The sequence below is a fragment of the Mastigoproctus giganteus genome, chromosome 12, assembly GCF_048544385.1.
Source record: "Mastigoproctus giganteus isolate SK-2022 chromosome 12, ASM4854438v1, whole genome shotgun sequence".
Lineage (NCBI taxonomy): Eukaryota > Metazoa > Arthropoda > Arachnida > Uropygi > Thelyphonidae > Mastigoproctus > Mastigoproctus giganteus.
The window spans coordinates 109,089,153-109,111,209 of record NC_143586.1 but is presented as its reverse complement, the minus strand read 5'-3'; the positions used below and the strand labels follow the sequence as shown (position 1 = coordinate 109,111,209).

The 22,057-nt window shown below is 38.0% G+C and overlaps 1 protein-coding gene across 1 annotated transcript in view; it reads left to right on the top strand.

Moving 5' to 3' along the window:
• The window catches only part of LOC150077332 (uncharacterized), a 308,602-nt gene that overhangs the window by 63,035 nt on the left and 223,510 nt on the right, over positions 1 to 22,057 (top strand). The window contains exon 4 of the mRNA XM_090385859.1: positions 4,871 to 5,129. Within this exon, the coding sequence (XP_090241985.1) occupies positions 4,871 to 5,129 (259 nt within the window). The remainder of the gene's footprint in view (positions 1 to 4,870; positions 5,130 to 22,057) is intronic.

The following is a 22,057-nucleotide window of genomic DNA, read 5'->3' as shown; positions in this document are numbered from 1 at the left end:
TGGAAGGGAAGGAGTCAAGTGATAAATGTTCGCCTAAAGAAGTTTCACTTAACTTCCGCTGTGCGTGCTCAGCACACACAATTTTTTTTAGATAGACCAAGGAACACTTATACGCATGGGTAAGAGTGGGGCCTATTCCCCCTTAACCATGTGTATTCCCCATTTCCTCCCTGAATATACCCTATTAACCAAAGGTGCAATGCACAGAATATTTAATGAAAATTCATTTCATAATGAGATGTTTTTTAAATTACAAAAAAGGAGGATGCAAGTATAAAATCTGCGAGGATGCCAGAGTATGCCCTAAAAACTAGGACATGTCTCGGAAATGAGGACACCTGGTAACCCTAATAAAGATTGACGACCTGCATGTAATGGGGCCAAACTTATATTAATTTTCCCCAGGTGTAGGATTGCCTAGTTATTTTAAGGGAACAGCAAAGGAGGCAAGCATAGCTTTAGCCATAATTATGAGATGATTTGTTTCGTCGGATGTCCCTGTGTATTGGAGATGTGTGAATGTGGCCCGAATTCACAAAGGGGATCAAAAGGAGACATGAGTAATTGGACCTTAATTAGCTTAATGGCTGTTCTAGGGAAAATAATTGAGTCACACCGGTTGAAGAAGTAATGAAGGACCATCTCCGACAGGAATGTAATTTTATACTGCAATCACAGCATGGATTTGTTAAGGGGCTGTATTGTCTGACCAATCTGATTGGATACTATGATGCAATGAGAACCGAATACAAAAATAATTTTGATACCATATACAGGTTGACCGTCATTAATCCGGCCACAAGTAATCGGTTCCACCGCTAATTCAGACATAATTTACACGAGCGTAATTTCAAATTTCCTGGGTCAGTGCACCAACCCGCCACTACTGTTTTGGTGGCGTTGGTTGCAGCATCAGCTATTGGTGCAAACTCGTAAACACTGGCAAGCCATTCCCACTTGTTTTTCTGTATTTATTATTATACCCTGCTCACATTTAGGCCCAGCCATGGTTCCAATGCATAAAGGAAGAAGTGCTTCTCATGGTGTAAAGCACAAGCACTGTACATTGACCATAACAGATGAAGTTGAACTTCTGAAAAAACTCAACAGCTGTGTGTCTGTGAGAAGCTTGTGTGAATTATACAACATTCGCTCTTCGGCAATGTATGACATAAAAAAACAGAAAGAAAAATTGCTCCAGTTCTTTGCTAACAGTGGATCAAAGAAACAGATGGGCATAAGAAAAACAATGAAAGATGGGAAAAAGTTCAGAACTTTATAAAGTGCTGATAGCATGGTTTAAGCTGCATGTAAGTTAAGGTGTTAGCAGTTTGGGGATCTGGTGAAGGAACAAGCTAAAATTTTTCATAAAGAACTAGGACTAGATTATGAGTGTGATTATAGTGAAGGTTGGCTTCAGCATTTCAAGCAGCGACATGGCTTAAAGTTTCGTGTAGTGTGTGGCAAAAAATGTTCAGCAGACAAGGAAGCAGCTGCTGCATTTGTTGACGAGTTCGCCAGTTTAGTTTCTGATGAAAAATTAAGTCCTGAGCAGGTCTACAATGCCAATGAGACTGCCTTGTATTGGAGATGTACTCCAAGAAGAACTCTGACAACTGAATATGCAGAATCACCAACAGGTTATAAAGCATCGAAAGATTGTGTCACTGTGTTGGGCTGCTCTAATGCTGCAGGAACCACAGGTGTAAGTTGCCGGTCATTGGCAAAAGTTTACATCCCACAGCCTTTAAAGGTATGACACAGTTTCCAGTGATTTATCGTGCCAACAAGAAGAGATGGGTTACTACTAACATTACACTGGAATGGTTTGAAAAATATTTTGTTCCTGAACCAAGAGCTCACTGTGACTGTCGGCCTGGACCACAACTGTAAGATAATGCTTATTTTAGACAACTGCTCTGCACATCCGAAAGCAGAACTTCTGGTAAAAAATGTTTTCAGTATCGACCTCCTACCTAACTGTACGTCATTAATTCAACCCTGGACAATGGCATATTACCTTCTCTTAAGTCTAAGTATACTTCCCTGTTTATGAGGCACCTACTGAGTTCAGTTAACTCTGACAGACCAGTACAGGAGTTTCTTAAGGAATTTAATGTGCGAGATGTGATTTACTGCATTGCCAATTGCTTGGAAGTATGTAGAGGCATCCACACTAAAAAACGGATGGCATAAATGGTTAATGTTTGAGTCTGCACTTGGTGAAGACACTGCAAATGACTTTACAGGATTTAGGGTTTCAAAGGAAAAGCAGATTATACATGAACTGCTTTCTTTCACTCATGATCTAACTAATCCTGTTGCCAAGGGCCTTGTGTTGAGGATGGATGAAGATAATGCTGAGGAATGGATGAATGTAGATGATGCTATAACGACTGTTCATCGTTATACTGACTCAGAAATCATGCAGATGGTTGTAAGTCTGGAGAAAGAAGATAGTGGAGAAGAAAGCAGTGATAAAAATGAGGAATATGTAGCAGAAAGAATCTCTATTGATAGGTTAGTTCAGTTGACAGGTGAAGTGCTAAAAGGTCTAGAGCAATGCAGTTTTATAACTGAACAAGAAATAATGGTTTACATGCTGCAGGATAAACTAATCAAAGAAAGACCAAAATATATGAAACAGCTTAGCTTTCAAGATATGTTCAAAAAAAAGCTAAAAATCATGCAACAGAGGAGTCAACATTTGAAAATCCAGTGCCATCAACTTCTGCTCACCCAGATGTGCTGCCACCATCATCATCAGTTCCTGAAGATGTGCCAGTTTCATCACCAGTTCCTGATGTTTCAGTCACCTTTCAAGATGAAGATGGTGATCCTGACAGCCATCCACTTCCTGATAAGTAACTCTGCTTAGTTGTAAATTCCAGCTCTTCACTTTGGAAGCAACCATGATGAACTTTCTTACGTAAGTCAACAGAATAACTGTACTAGTACCCTTTATTTTACCTGTTCATTAAAATTTCACTTGCTTTTCATTTAATGTTTCTTTTTCCTTTATTAACCAACTTGTACTGATTTACATGGCATTTTAAAGGTAGAATGAGGTGGTTAGATGTTGGGTAAACTGTATGTGCTAATCTAACCACCAGTGATCAGGCAAACGCACTAATCTGGCACCCCACAGGTCCCAAACATGCCGGATTAGTGAGGGATCACCTGTACCTGTTTTTAAGGAGAGCTTTTGATACCATTTCATGTAAAAGACTGCTGTACAAACTGGAGCAATGTGGCATTAAGGATAAGCTACTGCTATGAATAAAGGGATAGTTCAGTGGGAGAAGTCAGCGTGGTTATCAGTGAGCATTGCTTTTCGTGGACTAATGTGATTAGTGGATTCTCCCAGAGTTCAGTGCTGGGCACATTGTTGTTTTCAATACAGGTAGTTCTCAACTTTACGATGTTAATTCGTTCCTGGTGTGTGCTCGTAAAGTGGGAATTTATTACCCATAGACATAAGGTTAAAAATAGGGATTACGTTCACAATGAAATTAGTTAGCTAATTAGTTTGTTTAAACAATGATTGATTTTTCCAAAGAAATGAAAACGTAGCCTGTAAAATCAAGCAAATTATAATAATAAAGAAAATTATTTATGATTTGAAAATGTTAAAGAATGTTTATTCTTCATCATCGACTAAATACACACTCGTTGATCACTCATTATTGGCTCGGCACTCATTGGTTTGTTCCACAAGGAGTCATCTTCTTCAGAAATACTTCAAGAGGCTCTTGTTTCCGGGATAACTTTCTCTTTTCTTTATAAATTTCATTAACATGCATAAGCATTTTTTAATGGAAAACTCAAATTGCAACTAAAACGATTTGCACAGAGTAACAAGTTTACGAAGCTTAAAAGGAATGAGGAGAAGATTCTGAAAATTTTTTTGTTTTTTATATGATTGAAGATTTCAGTAAAGGGGAAACACATTTCACCATAATAACGAAAAAAACCACACAATTCTAGTATCTGTATTTTTGCAAATGCAATAACATCGAGTTTACTACCCGTTTATAATTGCTTGCAGTAACAGAAAAGCCCAATATACTGGAAAGTGCAAATTGTTTTTATTGTTTTATGGTCGTGACCTCCAGAAATGTGCTTTAGAAAAATGTCACAAAGGCATTCAAAATTGGTTCTTATAACAGAACATATGATAACGATGAAAGTGTAATGCATTTTAGTGATTTGAATTGGTAACTAATACAGTTTGTACTATAAAAACGACCTTTTAGAGAGTTATATAGCGAAAATTTCAACTTCCGAGATCATGGAATGAATTACCAAAAAACACAGTGTGTTATTGGGTTCACATTATGATATTTTCACGTTTTTTTTTTTGACTCCAAGAATTGTTTCTCAGAGTTCCTAACACAATAGCATGGTAAATGCCGAACACTATTGAAGAAGAACATAACATTTGCACCAGGCAATGTTTAAATATTGAGGCATTCTACTTGAGGGTGTTGCATTGCCTTGTAACACTGTGCACCCTCACAGAGAAATGTTTGAAGATAACATTTCATTGGAGGTGCTCAAATACCTACTCTACATCCGGAATCTTTTTGAAGGCAAACATTTTAATATATAATGCGAAAATAAACAATGATGTGAAGATTATGAAATAAGGCAATTTCAAGAACAGCTGCCTAATTTCTGAATTATAGAAATGGATGCTGCATTGGAATGGATGAACATATTTATTGATATTTCAGTTTGTCGTTTGTATCGTAGATAATATTACATTTTTGTTTTTTAAAATATTTAAATTAAGCTGGTTTTGTAGATATTATATGCATAACTGATTTTCATTATTTTCTTTTATTTTTTTGTTGATACGTATGCCTAGAGTGGTGAAGTAGCAAAGCATTTGGAGTTTGTGAGACACAATGTTCGTACTAAGCTAGATGAATTGAAACGTATGGAAATGGACAGATTACGAGCACTGGTGCAACAAGAAATGGAACGCAAAGAATTAGGTCTGTACCGTGATGAAGAGGGCCACCTTGTGGCAGAATCTCCAGATGGCCGACGATGGAGAACAATACCCCATTTCCGCGAAGGTTCAAGAGGTGGGGGTGGTGATGGTGGTGGTAGCTTCTGGTTAGGTTTGCTGTCTCTTTTTTTCTGCCTACTGTTTTGTATGTCCCTGCATGTATAATTAACTTTTTAATTAGTATTCAAAGTCTAAATTACATTTTTATTTATCTTTCTAAATATTAAATCAAAACACAGTTAGACCTATCTATTGTGACCACCTTGCTAGCCCTGACCACCCCCATTATGTTATTGGTTTAACTATTTTGGCTTTTATCTATGCTAAATTTCCTTAAATGCTTAACTAAAAATTAATTGCATTAGTAAAAGTAATTAAGAAATATGTTGACTCCTAGTTTATGTTCTTTAGTACAGGATAACCTGGAGAAACTAATCACAGATGTAGTGTCACTTTTTTTGGACATTTAGCATGCTTATAATTTATGAAGTGATTATTTATTTTAGAGTTGTTGATTGTTGGAATTGACTGCCCAAATTTTCTAGATTGATTTGGACTTTGCATAACATGTTTATCATGATATGTAAGAGTTCTATTTGTGAGGTGTTATTTTGTAGCTACTGCAGGTTTTGTGAATAAACTATCACTTCAAATATTTCCCAGAGATAAAGTGAATACATTTCCATTTATAATTTGTATGGATAGTTGTGGACACAGGAGAATAAAACAGTTACAATTCTATTGTAACTGTTTTATTCTAGCTAATATACCAGCACAACAGTCTGCAATAGCTGCTGCATTTTTTGTGGCAATTTTGCAATGTGCATACCTGAATTTTCTCTTGCCCTAGGATCACATCTAACTAACAAAGAAGGAAAGATACTTTTGAAGTCTGGTAGATCCCCCCCCCACCATCCTTCCAAAACCTTTCTTGTGACCAATGGCCACATCTGTTTGAAGTTGGCAGTTTCTCTCACTGTTAATGAGAATCATTATGTAGTCCCCCACCCTTCAAATTCTGTGATACATGGATTTCATTAGTTCAGTAGTACATGGATTTCATTAATTCAGTAGTACATGGATTTCATTAATTCAGTAGTACATGGATTTCATTAGTTCAGTAGTACATGGATTTCAATAATTGCCTCCAACTTATCAAGAACAGTGACTCAATAAGCATGTTTACAGTAAACTCCTGTTTTAACTCTCCTGTGTTTTAACACTGTGCCAGTGTGCTTGCTTAGTTGTTCTTCTTCCATATCAGGAAAGAGACATAATCAAGCACTTACAAATGATGAAATATAAGAATGTGCTGTTCACTGAGAGGGATCAGAAACTAGATTTTGTGTAATGAAAAAAGAAATGTTATTAGCTGTTCAGTTTTTCATTATAAAACTTGCTACTGTGTTGTGCTGATTATGTTAATCCATTTTGGAAAAAAATTTTTAGTAACAATAATTCAGCATGGTTAGGTTTAGCAGTAGTTAAAAAAAAAATAATAAAAATAAAAATAAAAAAATAAATCGAATTTTTCAGTTACTGCAGATGACAGGAAACAAAGTGGTTCCTAAGTTATATTTATTGGAACACTTTAAATTTGAAGCTACCTGCCATCAGTCAAATCAAATGGAGACTGCATGATCCAAAATAAAAAATGTTCACCTTTTTGCTTGATAATTCTATCTGCAAATTTTGATAAAAAAATTTTTATCCTTTACAAAACCATGCCATTTCCTTAAATACTATTTCTGAGTTTTTCTGTATTGCATTATTAGTCATCATGTCCATGGATTTTTCTGCCACTGAAGTAAGGCTGACTGGTTGCAAAATTGTCCACTCTTCTCTTAGAAACACCTTTGTAGATTGGCATTCTGCAGTACAAAGAAACCTCGATTTGGAGAATGCACTCATAATTAATCTTAATAGTTCAATTCCATCTTGTTTAAAATTAATGGTTTGTGCCATCAGCTTGAAGGATTTTACTTGCCTTTAAGCTTGAAAGTGTTCCTTCCTTCAATCATTCCTCTAATTTCAGTATCACTACTTCAGTAATGCTCAGCTTCACTAGCACTGTTGCTCTTCATCATGAAAGGTCTTTCTTCTGTAAAGATTGATGAGAAGTATCTGTTCAGTTTGTCAATAACATAAGTTGATGAACTGAATGGGTACCTGAAAACCACTAAGACTTTCCTACATCCATTGCATAAAAATTCAGTCTGATTTGTTCTTTCCTTTGTGTTTGCATACATATAAAACTGTACCCCATTTTTTGCTCTCTTAGCTTGTGATTTCTTAATATCTCCATAACCCTACCATCTTTGTGGTACTGATACAGGTGACCTTTTATTTGCTGTAGGCTTCAGTACTTTTCAGTGCTCTATTAACTGCCCCATTTCTTCTTTTTATGCTCTTTAAAAGTTTTTTGTGCTCTTAGCAACTGTGGACATAGTAGTTAATCTTGAATGTTTGTTGCCAAAGCTCATGTCAGTACATTGACTAATTGTAAAGGTATTGTACATTTTTTGTAATAACAAAAATGAGAGTAAGAGTGTGTTATAGGCCTAATGACTAGAATGAACAATTGTACAGAGAAATAGAATGGGCCAGTAAAGCAGTTTGTGTTGTAATGGGGGTTTTAACTTCCCAGATATTGACTGGAACTTCTGGGTTGGTCACTCCCACACTAGCAAGACTTTTGTGGGTTTATTGAATGATGTTTTCTGCAGGCATGTTCGAGAGGTAACCAGAGAGGGTAATACTCTGGATCTGGTTATCAGCAGTGATTATTCGTGTATAAAGAATTTGCAGATAAAGGCACCACTAGGTGGCAGCGATCACAGTGTACTGATGTGGGATTTACTTAAAGATATGATTACCATCAGGGGTAAAGGGAAGGGTTTTTGCTTCCATAAAGGTGACTAAGTGGTCTTAGACAGTTATTAAATTCTGTACAGTGGGAACCAACTGATGATGTCACCAACAGTGAATTCTAAGTGGGAAGCATTCAAGGAACTAATCGTGGAAGCTACTAAGCTTTTCATACCAATTAAGAAATATTGTTCAAGGTTTAGGCCTAAATGGATATCAGATGAACTAATGAGACTCGTGGCAGAGAAGAAAAATGCATGGGATGCATATAAATTATCAGGTAACACAGAAGCCTATGGCAGATATAAGGTAGTCTGTAATCAAGTCACAATGGAGGTTATGCAAGCGAAGGCAGATTACAAGAAATCATTGGTGAAGAATGCTAAGAAAAATAGCAAGAACTTCTTTACTTATATAAACTCTAGAAGCAAGGGGATGAAGCAGATTGGTCCCCTTAATATCGATTCTTCAACTGTTGATGATCCTGCTAGGATAGCTAATAATCTGAATAAGTATTTTGCATCTACATTCCTACATGAGGAGTTATTAAAGGAGGAAAATGTCAGAAGTTTATGAAACTCTAACAGAGTACTTAATGATTTTGTAATAACTGAGAGCAAAGTGGAGGTGAAATTATTGAAGTTGAACATAAGAAAGGCACCTGGGGTGGATGGGATCTATTCAGTTATATTAAAGGAGGTGGCAAAGTAAGCATACCCTTAGTCATAATTATGAGAGTATCCTTGGACTCAGGGGAGGTTCCCACAAACTGGAGATGTGCAAATGTATCCCCAGTTCACAAAGGGGGGCTCTAAGGGCGACACAAGTAATTACATACCAGTTAGTTTTGATTTCTGTTCCGGGGAAAATAATGGAGTCACTGGTTAAAGACGCATTGCAAGATCATGAGGAGTTATTAAAGGAGGAAAATGTCAGAAGTTTATGAAACTCTAACAGGGTACTTAATGATTTTGTAATAACTGAGAGCAAAGTGGAGGTGAAATTATTGAAGTTGAACATAAGAAAGGCACCTGGGGTGGATGGGATCTATTCAGTTATATTAAAGGAGGTGGCAAAGTAAGCATACCCTTAGTCATAATTATGAGAGTATCCTTGGACTCAGGGGACAAGACTGCAGTAATAACTCAGGCACAGCATGGGTTTGTTAAGGGAAAGTCTTGTTTGACAGATTTGATTGGATACCATTTGGTTACAAACAAACTGGATGCAAAAAATAATTTTGATATCATATACTTGGATTTTAGAAAGCTTTTGACACTGTTTGGAAGACTGCTGTACAAATTGGAGCAGTATGGTATTAAGGGTAAGTTGTTACAATGAATAAAAGGGTGGTTGATTGAGAGACAACAGAGAGTGGTAATCAATGGATGCTACTCTTCATGGACTAATGATATTAGTGGAGTTCCCCAGTGTTCGGTGTTGGGCCCCTTGTTGTTTTGTATATTTATCAATGATATTGATGAAGGTATATAAGGCCTAATGTCTAAGTTTTCAGACAATACAAAGGTTGGGATGGTTGTTAATTGATAGTAATGGCAGTGTGCTACTGCAACAGGATCTGGAAAATTTTGGCAGATAGGCTGAGAAATGGTAACTGAAGCTTAACATTACAAAGAAGTAACCCCGGAGAAATGTGCCAACTGTGTGGTACTACACTTAGGGTGGTAGAAAATGAAAATATCTGGGAATAAATGTTCGGTCAGATATGAAGTTTTCTGAGCAGTTCATGGGTTATTGTCCATGATATACAGGAATCTTTCTAGCAGTGATAAAGAGGTGATTATCCCCTTGTGTAAGGCAGTGGTCGGTCAGGCTACACCTTGAGTACTGCATACAGGTCTGGAGACCTCATTTTAGGAAGGGTTTAGGGTTGCTTGAGCATGTACAGATAAGGGCAACAAAATTGATGAGGAGAAACGAAGGGTCCTGTTACCAAGAAAGGCTTAAGTTCTGCAAATTGCAGTGTATGGAGACTAGGCTCCTGCGAGGTGATCTGATTGAGGTGTATATATGGCCTTGAATGGGTTGAGCATGCTGAATTCTGATGGGATTCTTTCACTTGCTCAGATTATGAACCTGAGGGGACATAAATTCAAATTGAGGAAAGACATTTGTAGAATAGATGTGCAGAAATTTGCCTTTAGCCAGTGGGTGGTTAATTGCTGGAACAAACTTCCATCTGTCATTGTGGAAGTTGACAGTTTAAATAAATTCAAGGAGGAATTCTAGGATAAATTCTAGACAAACATTGAGGGAATTTGTGTGTGAAATTGGGTTTTTTTTTGCTGATGGTACATAAGCTGATACGCTTGATTTCTCGCATCACGTGCCCCCATTACTACTACTACTACTACAGTTTTTGCATGAGTGCTGTACATAAAAATTGTGCAACATGGAAAAATTCAATTTTTAGCAAAATTGAAGAAAACTGATTGATTACCTTTTATGTGAGGCATATGGGGAGGGAACTTGATCAAGAGCATGTGTTTTTGAGTTACACAGATTTTCACCTGCCAGTGAACAGGTGGAAAGTGACAGATGATCCAGTAATGACACATTGAGAGGAATGTGGAAAATTTGAGAACTGACAGTGGAGGAAAAATAAAAAAATTTTAACAAATGATTTGAGCATGAGAAAAGTCTACACCAAAGTTATGCCAAAAAATTTCAATGGCTAGCAAAAATCAACAAGAAAACAAATTTGAACTGATATTTTCGATTTTCAGAGAAACTGAATGAGTCTTCCCTGATTCAATTTTTGGAAGAGAATTAGACATTGAATATTGTAGTCACCTCTGATGAAACTTGGCTCTTCAAATGCAATCCAGAAACAAACAAATCAATGCAGTGGAAAATGCAACACCGTCCATTGTTCTCCCCAGAAAATTTTGCCAGCTGGTGGCATTATAAAGTAGCCAAGTGGGGAAGTGTAATACTTCACAATATTATAAAATTTTCTGCTATTTATAAATATGACTTAAGCGATCCAGAGCAAAAATTATTGCATAATTTAACATATATGCTTCTGTCACATTGATTTTGATTGCATAGTAAGTTCGTATTAATATTGATAGAGATCAGTGAGCAATACCATACAGTACTGTGAGAATTGCTTAAATTTTAGCTGGGCGATCAGTTAAATTCACCAGGCAGTGTGCCCATTTGATAGATCCTGGGGAATATCACATCCAAAACCAATGAAAAGTCTAAGATCCAGGTAAGCTTTTTTCTCCCTTTGACTGAGCTGTGTTCGTGACTTAATGCGGTACTTACTACCTTGTCAAACAGTAAGTCAGCATTATTACATGCAGCTGTTGACAAGTTTGATTTGTAAACAGCTAAATCTGTCTTTCTGCCGTGTGTTCTTTTGATCTCCTGTGCAATTTTTTATTTTATTATTATTATATACAGGGTGTCCAGAAAAAATATATTCATACTTTATCAGCCCATAACTCAGTAACCTTTTTTCTTTTTCAGTTGCAAGTTGGTGATAATAATGGAAAAAATCAGACTTATATTTGAACAGTGTGTTAATTGTCTGACTGCACACCGGGGTTTCCCCCATCTTCGCGCTTACATTTGAACAAGTAAAGTGTAAAGTGTGTTAGTTGTCTGACGGCACCAGGGGTTTCCCCCATCTCCGCATTGTATTCTTTGTGAGTGACACAGAACTCTGTGGAGGCCAGAGATTTAAAGTGTGTGGGGCGTGGTCTGTTGTGTAGCATTATGTTCTGTTGTTTCTCTGACCATTTTGCCATTGGGACCCACCGTTGCCCACACTGTGCCACGAGGAGGCAGGTCAGGCACCCAGTAGATTATTTAAGTACTTTGAAAAAAAAAAGGGAGGTGTACACTAGAATTTGGCCTAAAGAGATTTACAAGAAAATGGTAGAATTTAGACGTTGATTAGAATTTGGCGGCATTGTTAAGGAGTGTACTCGGTCGGTTTAGTGAGAGAAAGGGGGGAAGACTGAAGACTGGGGGAAAAACAGATAGAAGAATAGGGATGATAGAGTAGGCATCCCCCAAAGAGGTCAGTGGAGATGAGCCCACCAGGCGAAGTATGAGGATGGGCAGGGAGGATTGATATTGATATTTATTACTTAAAGCAGTCCCAGCCAACCAATGGCAACCCCGCTGTCAGTTACACATAATTTAGCAGTACTGTTATATACTCCCTCTCCTGTTTGCCCAAGTACAGGGAGGGAAAAAACCTGCCATGACCAAAAAAGATTTGATATGAGCAAATTGAAAAATAATCAAATTACATAAAAAATAAATATACATATAATTAAATTTCAGACAAAGTCCAAACTTCATTGGAAAGATCTGCATCTGTTCACAGTCTGTTGGAAAGCCAGCAGCCCTTGGAGCTGCCGAGAAGAGAAATACCAGCGCTAGGAGCTGCCAAGAGCAGAAATTCCAGCACACGGAGCTGCCGAGAACAGAAATGCTAGCACAAGGAGCTGGAGTTGTGGATATAGCCGACTCAAGCCAGAGACCTGTCTCCTCCCTCCCCTGCCCTGGGATGGGATTTTAAAGAGAACTGCATTAGAGTACCCAGTTCAGATCGCCAATGGCGTGTTGGAAGCAAAGCCACAGAATGTCTTCGTCGGTGTAATGTCTAAGTAGAGTCAAATCCGGTAGGAAGGTCAAGTTGCCCATCCCGGTCTGGGGGTGGGATATGATAGTTGGCATTGGGGAACCCACCAGGTGAAGGGGTGGGAGAGACACATATTTACTTCATTCATAACTTACATTTTAACAGTGGAAATTTGTGTTGAAGTGATATTGGAAGTCGGAAAATATCAGCAAACTCCCAGAGACAGTTTAAGAGTGAATACCACATAGAACCACCAACTTGTCTCACAATTTTGCATATTCGTGATAAGTTTGAAGCGGATGGCACTGTGCAAAATGTACCCAGGCAACGATCAGGAAGACTCGCATGTCCGTGAGAGCACAAGAGGTGCTGGAACTTTTCCGGCAAACACCAAGGAAATCTATCCAACAAGCTGCTTGTGAAACGACAATCCCCAAATCCAGTGTGCATAACATTTTAAAGAGTTCAAAATGGAAAAGGAATTCATGAGATATTTGAGGATGATGATGGCTTTTGTTTTCAGCACGATGGGGCACCTCCCCATTTTCAATGCGAGATTAGGGCTTATCTGGATGAAATTTTCCCAAATAGATGGATTGGACGAAGAGGCAGTGTTGAGTTCCCTCCAGGTTCTCCAGATCTGACGCCTGTAGATTTTTATTTATGGGGATACCTCAAAGATAAAGTTTTTAAAATTCTATTCAATGGGAACAACTGTTGATGTTACCAACAGCAAATTCTAAATGGGAAGCATTGAAGGAATTAACCTTGGAAGCTACTAGGCTTTTCAAACAGATGTCAGATGAACTAATGAGACTCGTGACAGGAAAGTCAAGTGCATGGGGTGCATAAAAAATTATCAGAAGACACAGAAGCCTATGGTAGGTATAAGCTAGTCTGTAATCAAGTTAGAAAGGAGGTCAGGCAAGTGAAGGCAGATTACGAGAAATCTTTGGCAAAGGATGTAAAGAGGAACAACAAAGACTTCTTTACTTATGTAAACTCTAGAAGGAAGGGGGTGATGAATCAGATTTGGCCACTTGATATCAATTGTTTGACTGTTGATGTTCCTGCTCAGGCAGCTGACAAACTGAATGAGTATTTTGCATCTACATTCACAAATAAGGAGTTATTTTAGAAGGAGATCAAACTAACAGGGAGCTAAAGTGATTTTGTAATTACTGAGGGCAAAGTGGAGGAGAAATTGTTGAAGTTAATCATAAGAAACACACTTTGGATAGATGAGATCTATCCAGTTATACTAGAGGAGGCAGTAATGGAAGTAAGCAAACCTGATTATGAGAGCATCCTTTGACTCACGAGAGGTCCCCCCCACTGACTGGAGATGTGCTAATGTATCACCAGTTCACAAAGGGGGATCAAAGGGTGACACAAAGAATGTTCTGGGGAAAATAATTTAGTCACCATGTAAAGAAGCATTGTAGGCTCATCTAGACAAGACTTCAGTTATAGTTCAGACACAGCATGGGTTTGTTAAGGAGAAATCTTGTCTGAACATTTTGATTTGATGCTATGATGTGGTCACAAAAGAACTGGGTGGAAAAATAATTTTGATATCTTATACTTGGGTTTTAGGTTGCTTTTGATACTGTTGCACACGGAAGACTGCTGTACAAATTGGAGCAGTATTGCATTAAGAGAAAGTTGCTGCTATGGTCTTGCTGTGGCACATAATAGCCATTGTTGCTAATGTGCCAGAAAAATCTTATCCTATCCCATACCATACCATACCATACCATACCATGCTGCTATGGAGAAAGGGATGGTTGATTGGGAGTAGACAAAGTGGTAATCAATGTACACTACTCTTCATGACTAATGTTATTAGTGAAGTCCCCGAGGGTTCCATGTTGGGTCTATTGTTGTTTTGTATATTCATCAATGATATTGATGAATCAGGCTTAAGGTATAAGTTTGCAGACTATACGAAGGTTGATAGGATTGTTAATGACAGTAATGACAGCACTGTAACAGGATCTAGAAAAATTGAGGAGATGAGCTCAGAGGTAGCAACTGAAGTTTAACATTGACATATTGTGTCATCAGAGATTCATATTTTGACATTCTCCAGGTCAATCATCATCAGCTTCTAGCATTCATCCAGAATTGGAACGAGCATTTCTTTGTACAAGGAAAAAGAAACGATGGTATGCCTGTCATGTGAGAAATTATTCAGTAGAAGGCATTAGAAATTGCCAACTTGGTGTGTTTACTTTGCAGTAGGTTTAATGCAAGTATCACTTGGTGCAGAGAAGATTTGTGTGAAGAAGCAGCCTTTCACTTCGAAAAACATTAGTGCAAAGGTTGTTTGGCACATTTCTCCATTTCCTATTAGTACCATGTTATTATGCTATGTAAGCAGTACAACTAGGTAAGTACTTATTTATTTATTTATTTATTTATTATTTTTTTTTTTTAAGATTATCTCTTGTGCAGTCAGATATGAAGTTTTCTGAGCATTACAGACAGGCTGCAAGAATAGTTCATGGGCCGGCTTATATCTGTGGAAATATGGTATATTATAGATGCCTTATTATTTCTGGATAATATCAAGTTTCAGTAGCTCTACGTTAAATAGCTTAACTCAAGTTCTAACTTACTCATTTTATTGACCATACAGGTAGTGCTAGATTTACGTCAGGGCTGGGTTCCTGTGGGGGTCATGCAAATGGAACCCTTTATATAATGGAGTCAATGGGTAATCACAGGGTTAGGTTCCGGGCACTAAAGATTTTACCTACCCTTTTGAATACTTCAGGCCGACCGGGCTAGCCGGGTGGGTAAAGCGCTTGCCTTGTAACCCAAAGGTCGCAGGTTCGAATCCCGCCTCGGGCTTGGATCAAAGTACTGCAAAAACCTTGGGAGGTGCATTATGGCCACAGAAGCCGATGCGCCAACAACTCCCAAAAAAAAAAAAAAAAAAATTTGAATACTTCAGTATTTAAAGTTTAGAAATAGACTTTTTTTAAATTAAAAAAAGTCTTTTTTTTTTTTTTTTTTAACTTGTATGAACTATACATAAAACAATATGACAGTGGCGTAATGCCGAAATTTTATTTGACTTTCGAAGGTCCTCGTTGAGGATCTTCTGTTGATGGCCCTGGTTAAGAAGGTTGTCTTTTTTTGAAAAAAGAAGCAAGTGTTGATTGCCTTTCTTTAAGAATTTTAAAATTAGGGCTCTGGGTTGATACGACTCCCCTTATATCTGTGGCACTCTTCTCTCAGTCAAGACCAATGTCACAGAGTTTATTAGCGAGGAACTCTACATTTGCAAGAATCCATTGTAGTTCACTGGTCTTCATAAATTTTTTTGAGGAGGGTCTTCTTCCTCTTGCTGTTGGCTAAGTTTTGCAGCTTCAAGGTCTTCATTTGAAAGAGTCTCAGCATGACTTTTCAAGAACTCAGTTTCACCTTCAACTCTAACTTCTAATCCTGCCTCTTTTGCCAGCCTGCTATGGTGGTAGTAGTAGAGGCATGTGATGCAAGAAAGCAAGCTTATGCAGCATCAGCCAAAAGGGGAAAAAAAAAAAAAATCATTTCACACATTCATTCCCTCTAAAAGTTTGTCCAGTTCCTCCTTGAATTTATTTAAGCTTTCAACTTCCACGACGACAGATGGTAGTTGGTTGAAGCAATAAACTACCCGCTGGCTAAGCGCAAATTTCTGCGCTTAGCCAGCGGGTAGTGAGGAATGAGGAAGAATCCCATTAGAATTGAGCTTGCTCACCCCATTCAAGGCCTTATACACCTCAATCACATCAACTTGCAGGTCCCTAGTTCCAAATGCTGCAAATTGCAGAACTTAAGCCTTTCTTGGTAAGAGGACTCCTTTGTTCCCTTCACCAATCATGTAGCCCTTCTCTGTACTTTAGCATTAGCATTAGTTGAGGCATTTGATGCCAGAAAGCAAGCTTATGCAGCATCAGCCAAAAAAAAAATAAATAAATAAAATAAAATAAATAGTTAAATAAATAAATAAAAAATAACCACTTTCACTTCACCCCTCTGTTCGTTTGAAATACCTGTCGAGCTGAGCCTTAAACTTATTTAGGCTATCAACTTCCACGACAATGGATGGAAGTCTGTTCCACCAACCAACCACCTGCTGGCTAAAGGCAAATTTCCTCACGTCTATCCTACATCTGTCTTTCCTCAATTTGAATTTATGCCCTCTCAGATGATTATTCTGAGCAAGAGGAAGAATCCCATCAGCATTGAGCATGCTCAAACCATTCAAGGCTTTATACACCTCTATCAGATCACCTCGCTGGTGCCTAGTCTCCAGACACTGTAATTTGCAAAACTTAAGCCTTTCTTCGTAAGAGCACCCCTTTGTTCCATTCACCAATCTTGTTGCCCTTCTCTGTACTCGTTCCAGCATCTCTACATCCTTCTTGAAATGAGGCCTCCAGACCTGTATACAGTACCCTAGGTGTGGCCTGACCATTGCCTTATACAAGGGAATAATCAACTCCTTATCCGTGCTAGAAAAATTCCTATATATCATTAACAATACACCATGAGCTACTCTTGCAGCCCGTCTGCACTGCTCAGAAAGTCTACTTGCTCAAGCAAGTCTACATCCTTCCTAAAATGAAGCCTCCAGACCTGTACGCAGTACTCATGGTGTGGCCTGACCATTGCTTTATACAAAGGGATAATCATCTCCTTTTCTCTTCTAGCAAAATCAGTGTATATCATTGACAATATCCCATGGCCTGCTCTGGCAGCCTGTCTGCACTGCTCAGAAAAATATATCTGACTGCACAATTACTCCCAGGTCTTTCATTTTGTACCACCCTAAGTCTATACAACATTGTGTTGTGGCTTGAATCCTCTGAAGTCATGTATGAAATTTGTGCAAAGTTTATTCCACACTCCATTTAGACATTTGACAGTCACTTCTTGCCAGGCTATGTTAATGTGATTGATGCTCTTCATGACATCAAACGACTGCCAATATTCTCTGATTGTAATGTTGGACATGTCTAAAGTGTTTATCATTTCTGTAAATGTTTGCCTGTAGATAATAAGCTTTAAAGGTGGCTATTACCCCTTCGTCCATGGGTTGCAAAACTGATGTTGTATTAGTGGGCATGTAGACAACATTAACTTTAAGAGGCATTCTAACTTCAGCCAGATTTGTAGTATGTCCAGCGGCATTGTCTAAAAGAAGAATAGCCTTATTTGGTAAATTTTTGTCATCACAGAATTTGATAACAGTAGGGTAAAAAATAGTTGGTGTACCAATCCAAGAAGGTGTCCTGTGTCACCCAAGCCTTCTTGTTTGACTTCCAATACATAGGCATCGTGGCTTTGGTTAAGCCTTTCATAACATGAGGTGTTTCAGTGTGTACACCAAAATTGGCTTCAATTTTAAATTGCCTGACACATTTGCTCCCAACAAAATGTCTTTTGATGCTGTAAACCCAGGAGCCTTTACCACCCGTATCCACTAGTGAGTACTTTTGAGGGTGTGAAGCTTTCTCGTCTCTGACTGGCTATGATACAGACACACTACTCATGATTGGCTGAGATTGTGGGTGGGTGAGTATCATCTGTGATTGGCTCAGATTGTCATTGATCATGGGAACAGTGCATGATACTTAGTACAGTACAGTTCCGATAAATTTCATTTTACGATTCTAAACTTTCAATTTATAAAAAAATTGCAAAAATGAATATTCGTGGCCTTTCTATTGCAAATCGGCGCCAATCAGACCAGTGCCAAATGAAGGCTACCTGTACCGATATTACTGTAGACACAGTGCAGATTAAGTGTCCTGGTATTATTTACTATTCTGTACACATCTCTCTTAAGTTATTTAGGCTTCGCATTCATTAAAGCATTGTTGCCTTTTTCACATCTTACTAATATCAGAAAGCTCTTTGGCTTTTGTTTCCTAGTACAAGAATCTTTGAGATTGTGCAATCTCAATTCTTGTGTGTGAGATTTTTATCACCATATCATCAGAAAAGTGAACCAATTCCACTTTTCTGTTGATACAGTGCTTAAGAATTTTTGTTGATAAGTTCGTTATTTTTGAGTGTTACAGATGAAAGAAATACGTACCTGCAACTTGGTAGATATAAGGCCAAGACGTTGTCTCACTATTGTAACAGTTTTTCTCCATCTTTTTTTAAAAAAAAAAAAACTAGTTAACTAAGCATAACTGTTCTGTTAAATTTTTGAAAAAAATCTCGGAATTTCAGTTTAATTTTCATTAATGAATTGGCCATCAAATGTACTTAGGTGGTTTAGTTCAGAGGTCTGGGAGAGAGGATGTCTCCACTGCTAGGTAAGAGCTGGTTCTTGTGGGGGGGGGGTGCCAGAATTTTTTTCTTTGAAGAGGTGAATGTCTTTGAAATCAGTTTGTTCAATTGACTGAGTTGGATAGAGATGTGATGAAAAAGGCCTCTTTATAGGAACTCCTTATTTATTACTCAGGAAAGGGTGAGAGAAGCTTGTAATTCCTAAGTGTGGCCTGTTTCAGTTAATTGTAATGCTGGATTCAGTGTGGAAACCCTTCCATGCATGAAATCTTTTGATGATACCCATTTATTCTGTTTTTCTGCCTCTCTCTCGCCAATATAAGTATTGCTACATTCTCCACAATAAATTAGGTGCACCATGGATTTAGAATGAGAGAAAAGGAGGTTGGACTCCATACTTCACAGTAATTGTAGAAACCAGATTGTTGACCATAGAGATATCAATTGTTATAATTTTGAAGTTGAGGAGGGTTCTCCTTTGCATGTAATTGTTCCGTTGTAGTCAGTGTTTTGGAAACAAACCCCCTACAATCTGGTCCTTTGAGATTCTGACTTTGGTGATTCTCAGATGGACAGATGAGTATGTCAGTATTTTGCCTGAAGAATTCTACAAGCTTGCAGATACTGCAGGCTTGTGGAATTCTTCAGTAGACATAAATTTGGTATTCTTTTCCCTTTGATTAAGTTATGCAAGAAAGGAAATCATCATCATTCTCACATTTTTGTTTGAATCTGATATTTCTGTATTGTGTGTTTTAGATGTTGGTGGAACTTGGTGATGAACAGATCTGATCTTTCCCTTAAATCAGTATTAGGGTTTGTATGAAAATGACTCTGTGTCCAAGCTGCATATGAATACTTTGGCTACTGGGAAAGGGGAACAAGAAGTTAACCCATTAAGTATGGGTTAACTTCTTGTGTGTTTTAGTTGTCTTCAGAATTCTCAGCTGACAGAATTCTCAGCTGACAGGAGCGAGAAGGCTATGTTAAGCATACTAAGAAATTCAGACAGCATCAGTGGAGGTACTGTCTGGATCTACTACTGGAGCTGAGAGAGGATTTTGTATCTAGAAGATATGCTGATGAATATTCAGTTTAAGTTGAGTGAAACGATGTTTAGCATGATTTTGACCTGTGGAATTTATTAATTAGATCTAGCTGTTTTTGAGGCTTCTGTAGGGTTCTTGGAGAATGCCAACTAACCAACTAGCATTTTTTTTTTTTTTTTTTTTTTTTGCAGATTAATTTTTTTCTACTGATTGTTGGTCTGAAGTTGTGAGGGGCTTCACAATTGTTGGGTTAAGGTTAGTACATTAATCAGTTTTGTTTTGTGTTTATACACACTTGGCAACTCAGCATCTCACAGTTGCTTAATTATAGTAGAATACACAGTTAATTTATATTAACTGTATTAGCTGCCCCAATTATCCTGAGTTTTCACGTGAATAGTTAAAAATACAATGGACCCCCGCTTTACAATTGGTTCACTCTGCAATGAAATCACGTTATGATGGACTCACCATAGTAAAGTACCGTTCACTATACGATGTGTAGTAAGCACCGGTCATTGTGATCACGTTTGTGAATTGAATTTTAGTTCTATTAAACAGCAATTCTAATTAGTGAAAATAGGAGGAATAGTATCCACAGGCTACAAAGATATATTAAGCACAAATTTACCCTTGATTACCTTACCAATTAAAAAATTAAGTGATACATGAAAATTGGAAGAATATACGTGATAATCGGAATAATAATACATATTGTAATATGTACATACTAACTAGTTGACATTTCTGTTCACTGACATTTGTGGGAGGGAGTTAAAATTTAAAACAGTAAAAAGATAAGCAATCAATAACAAAGAACACGGCACACACAAATTACAAGTAACATGATACGTGCAAGTGAGAACGGAGTAACAAGTTACGAAGCTTTAAGAATAGGAATGAAGAGAAGATTCCATTGAAGTGTAAACATGTTTCATCATAATAACCCACAGAATTTCAGCTGTCAGTATTATTGCAAATCCAATAAGATCGAGTTTACTATCTGTTTATGATAGATTGCACTAACAGAAAAGCCCAATAACACAGATGACTGCTAATTGTTTTATGGTTGTGACCTTTAGAAATCCAACCGCACCACGTGGTTCGGTCGGAGACAATCGTAGGGTAATCTCCAGTGCTGCTGTCTCCTGCCCCGATTAAACGGCATGTTGTCCCGATTAAGCAAAGTAAACCCTGGCTATTGTCTCAATTGCGTTCTATTTTTTAAGATTTGCCCCGATTAACCGGTGGCCCAAATAACCGGAATCCACTGTATATATATATATTTTTTTTTTTTTTTTTTTTTTTTTTTTGCCCTGGCTTCCCAACCTACCACAGGGATGTCTACTACCTGATAAGCAATAAATGGCATCAGGAATGTGACACCATGACTATCCAAGCACCATACCCTACCCACACCTCCAGCTTGAATCCTGTCCCTTGGACTGTGAAGATAGGAACAATATGGCTTCAACATGGTTGCCCCATGCAGCTGAACTCACTAGTTGATTTATACTGGGTGAGCCATCTCAGCCCTACCACCAGTCTTATTGAAGTAGGGGTTAAATCGTTTTTTTGATCTAGACCCTCAGCCACCAGCATTGCCCTTTCTGGATGAGCCATCCCAGGACCACCAGTCTTATTGAAGCAGGGGTTAAACTGGTTTGTTGAATCTTGACCATCAACCACCAGCATTGCCCTTTCTGGATGAGCCATCCCAGGACCACCAGTCTTATTGAAGCAGGGGTTAAACTGGTTTGTTGAATCTTGACCATCAACCACCAGCATTGCCCTTTTTGAGTTTCCATGGTTTGCAGCACATAGTAAACATTCTGTATTCCCATGATGTTAGCCTGGGGGGGGGGGCTAGGCTGTTGAGAATTGGACTAATGCTAGTTCGGAGGCAACATCATTGGGGTCCCATCACTACGTACGGGTGCCCACGTCAAGAGGAAAGTATTTAATTCATCAAAATGCAAACATTCTAGGGATATCAGAAACATGGTACCACTTAGCATAGGTGATCCAGAATTTGAATATGGTGGTGGTAGTAGTAGAGGCATGCGATGCAAGAAAGCAAGCTTATGTAGCATCAACCAAAAAAAAAATAATAAAAAAAATAGTATGTACAATGCATACAGAAAGAATATTGTATGTATGAATGCATTTCATCAAGGCAGGTCCCTGGGATCCTCCGTTACACCT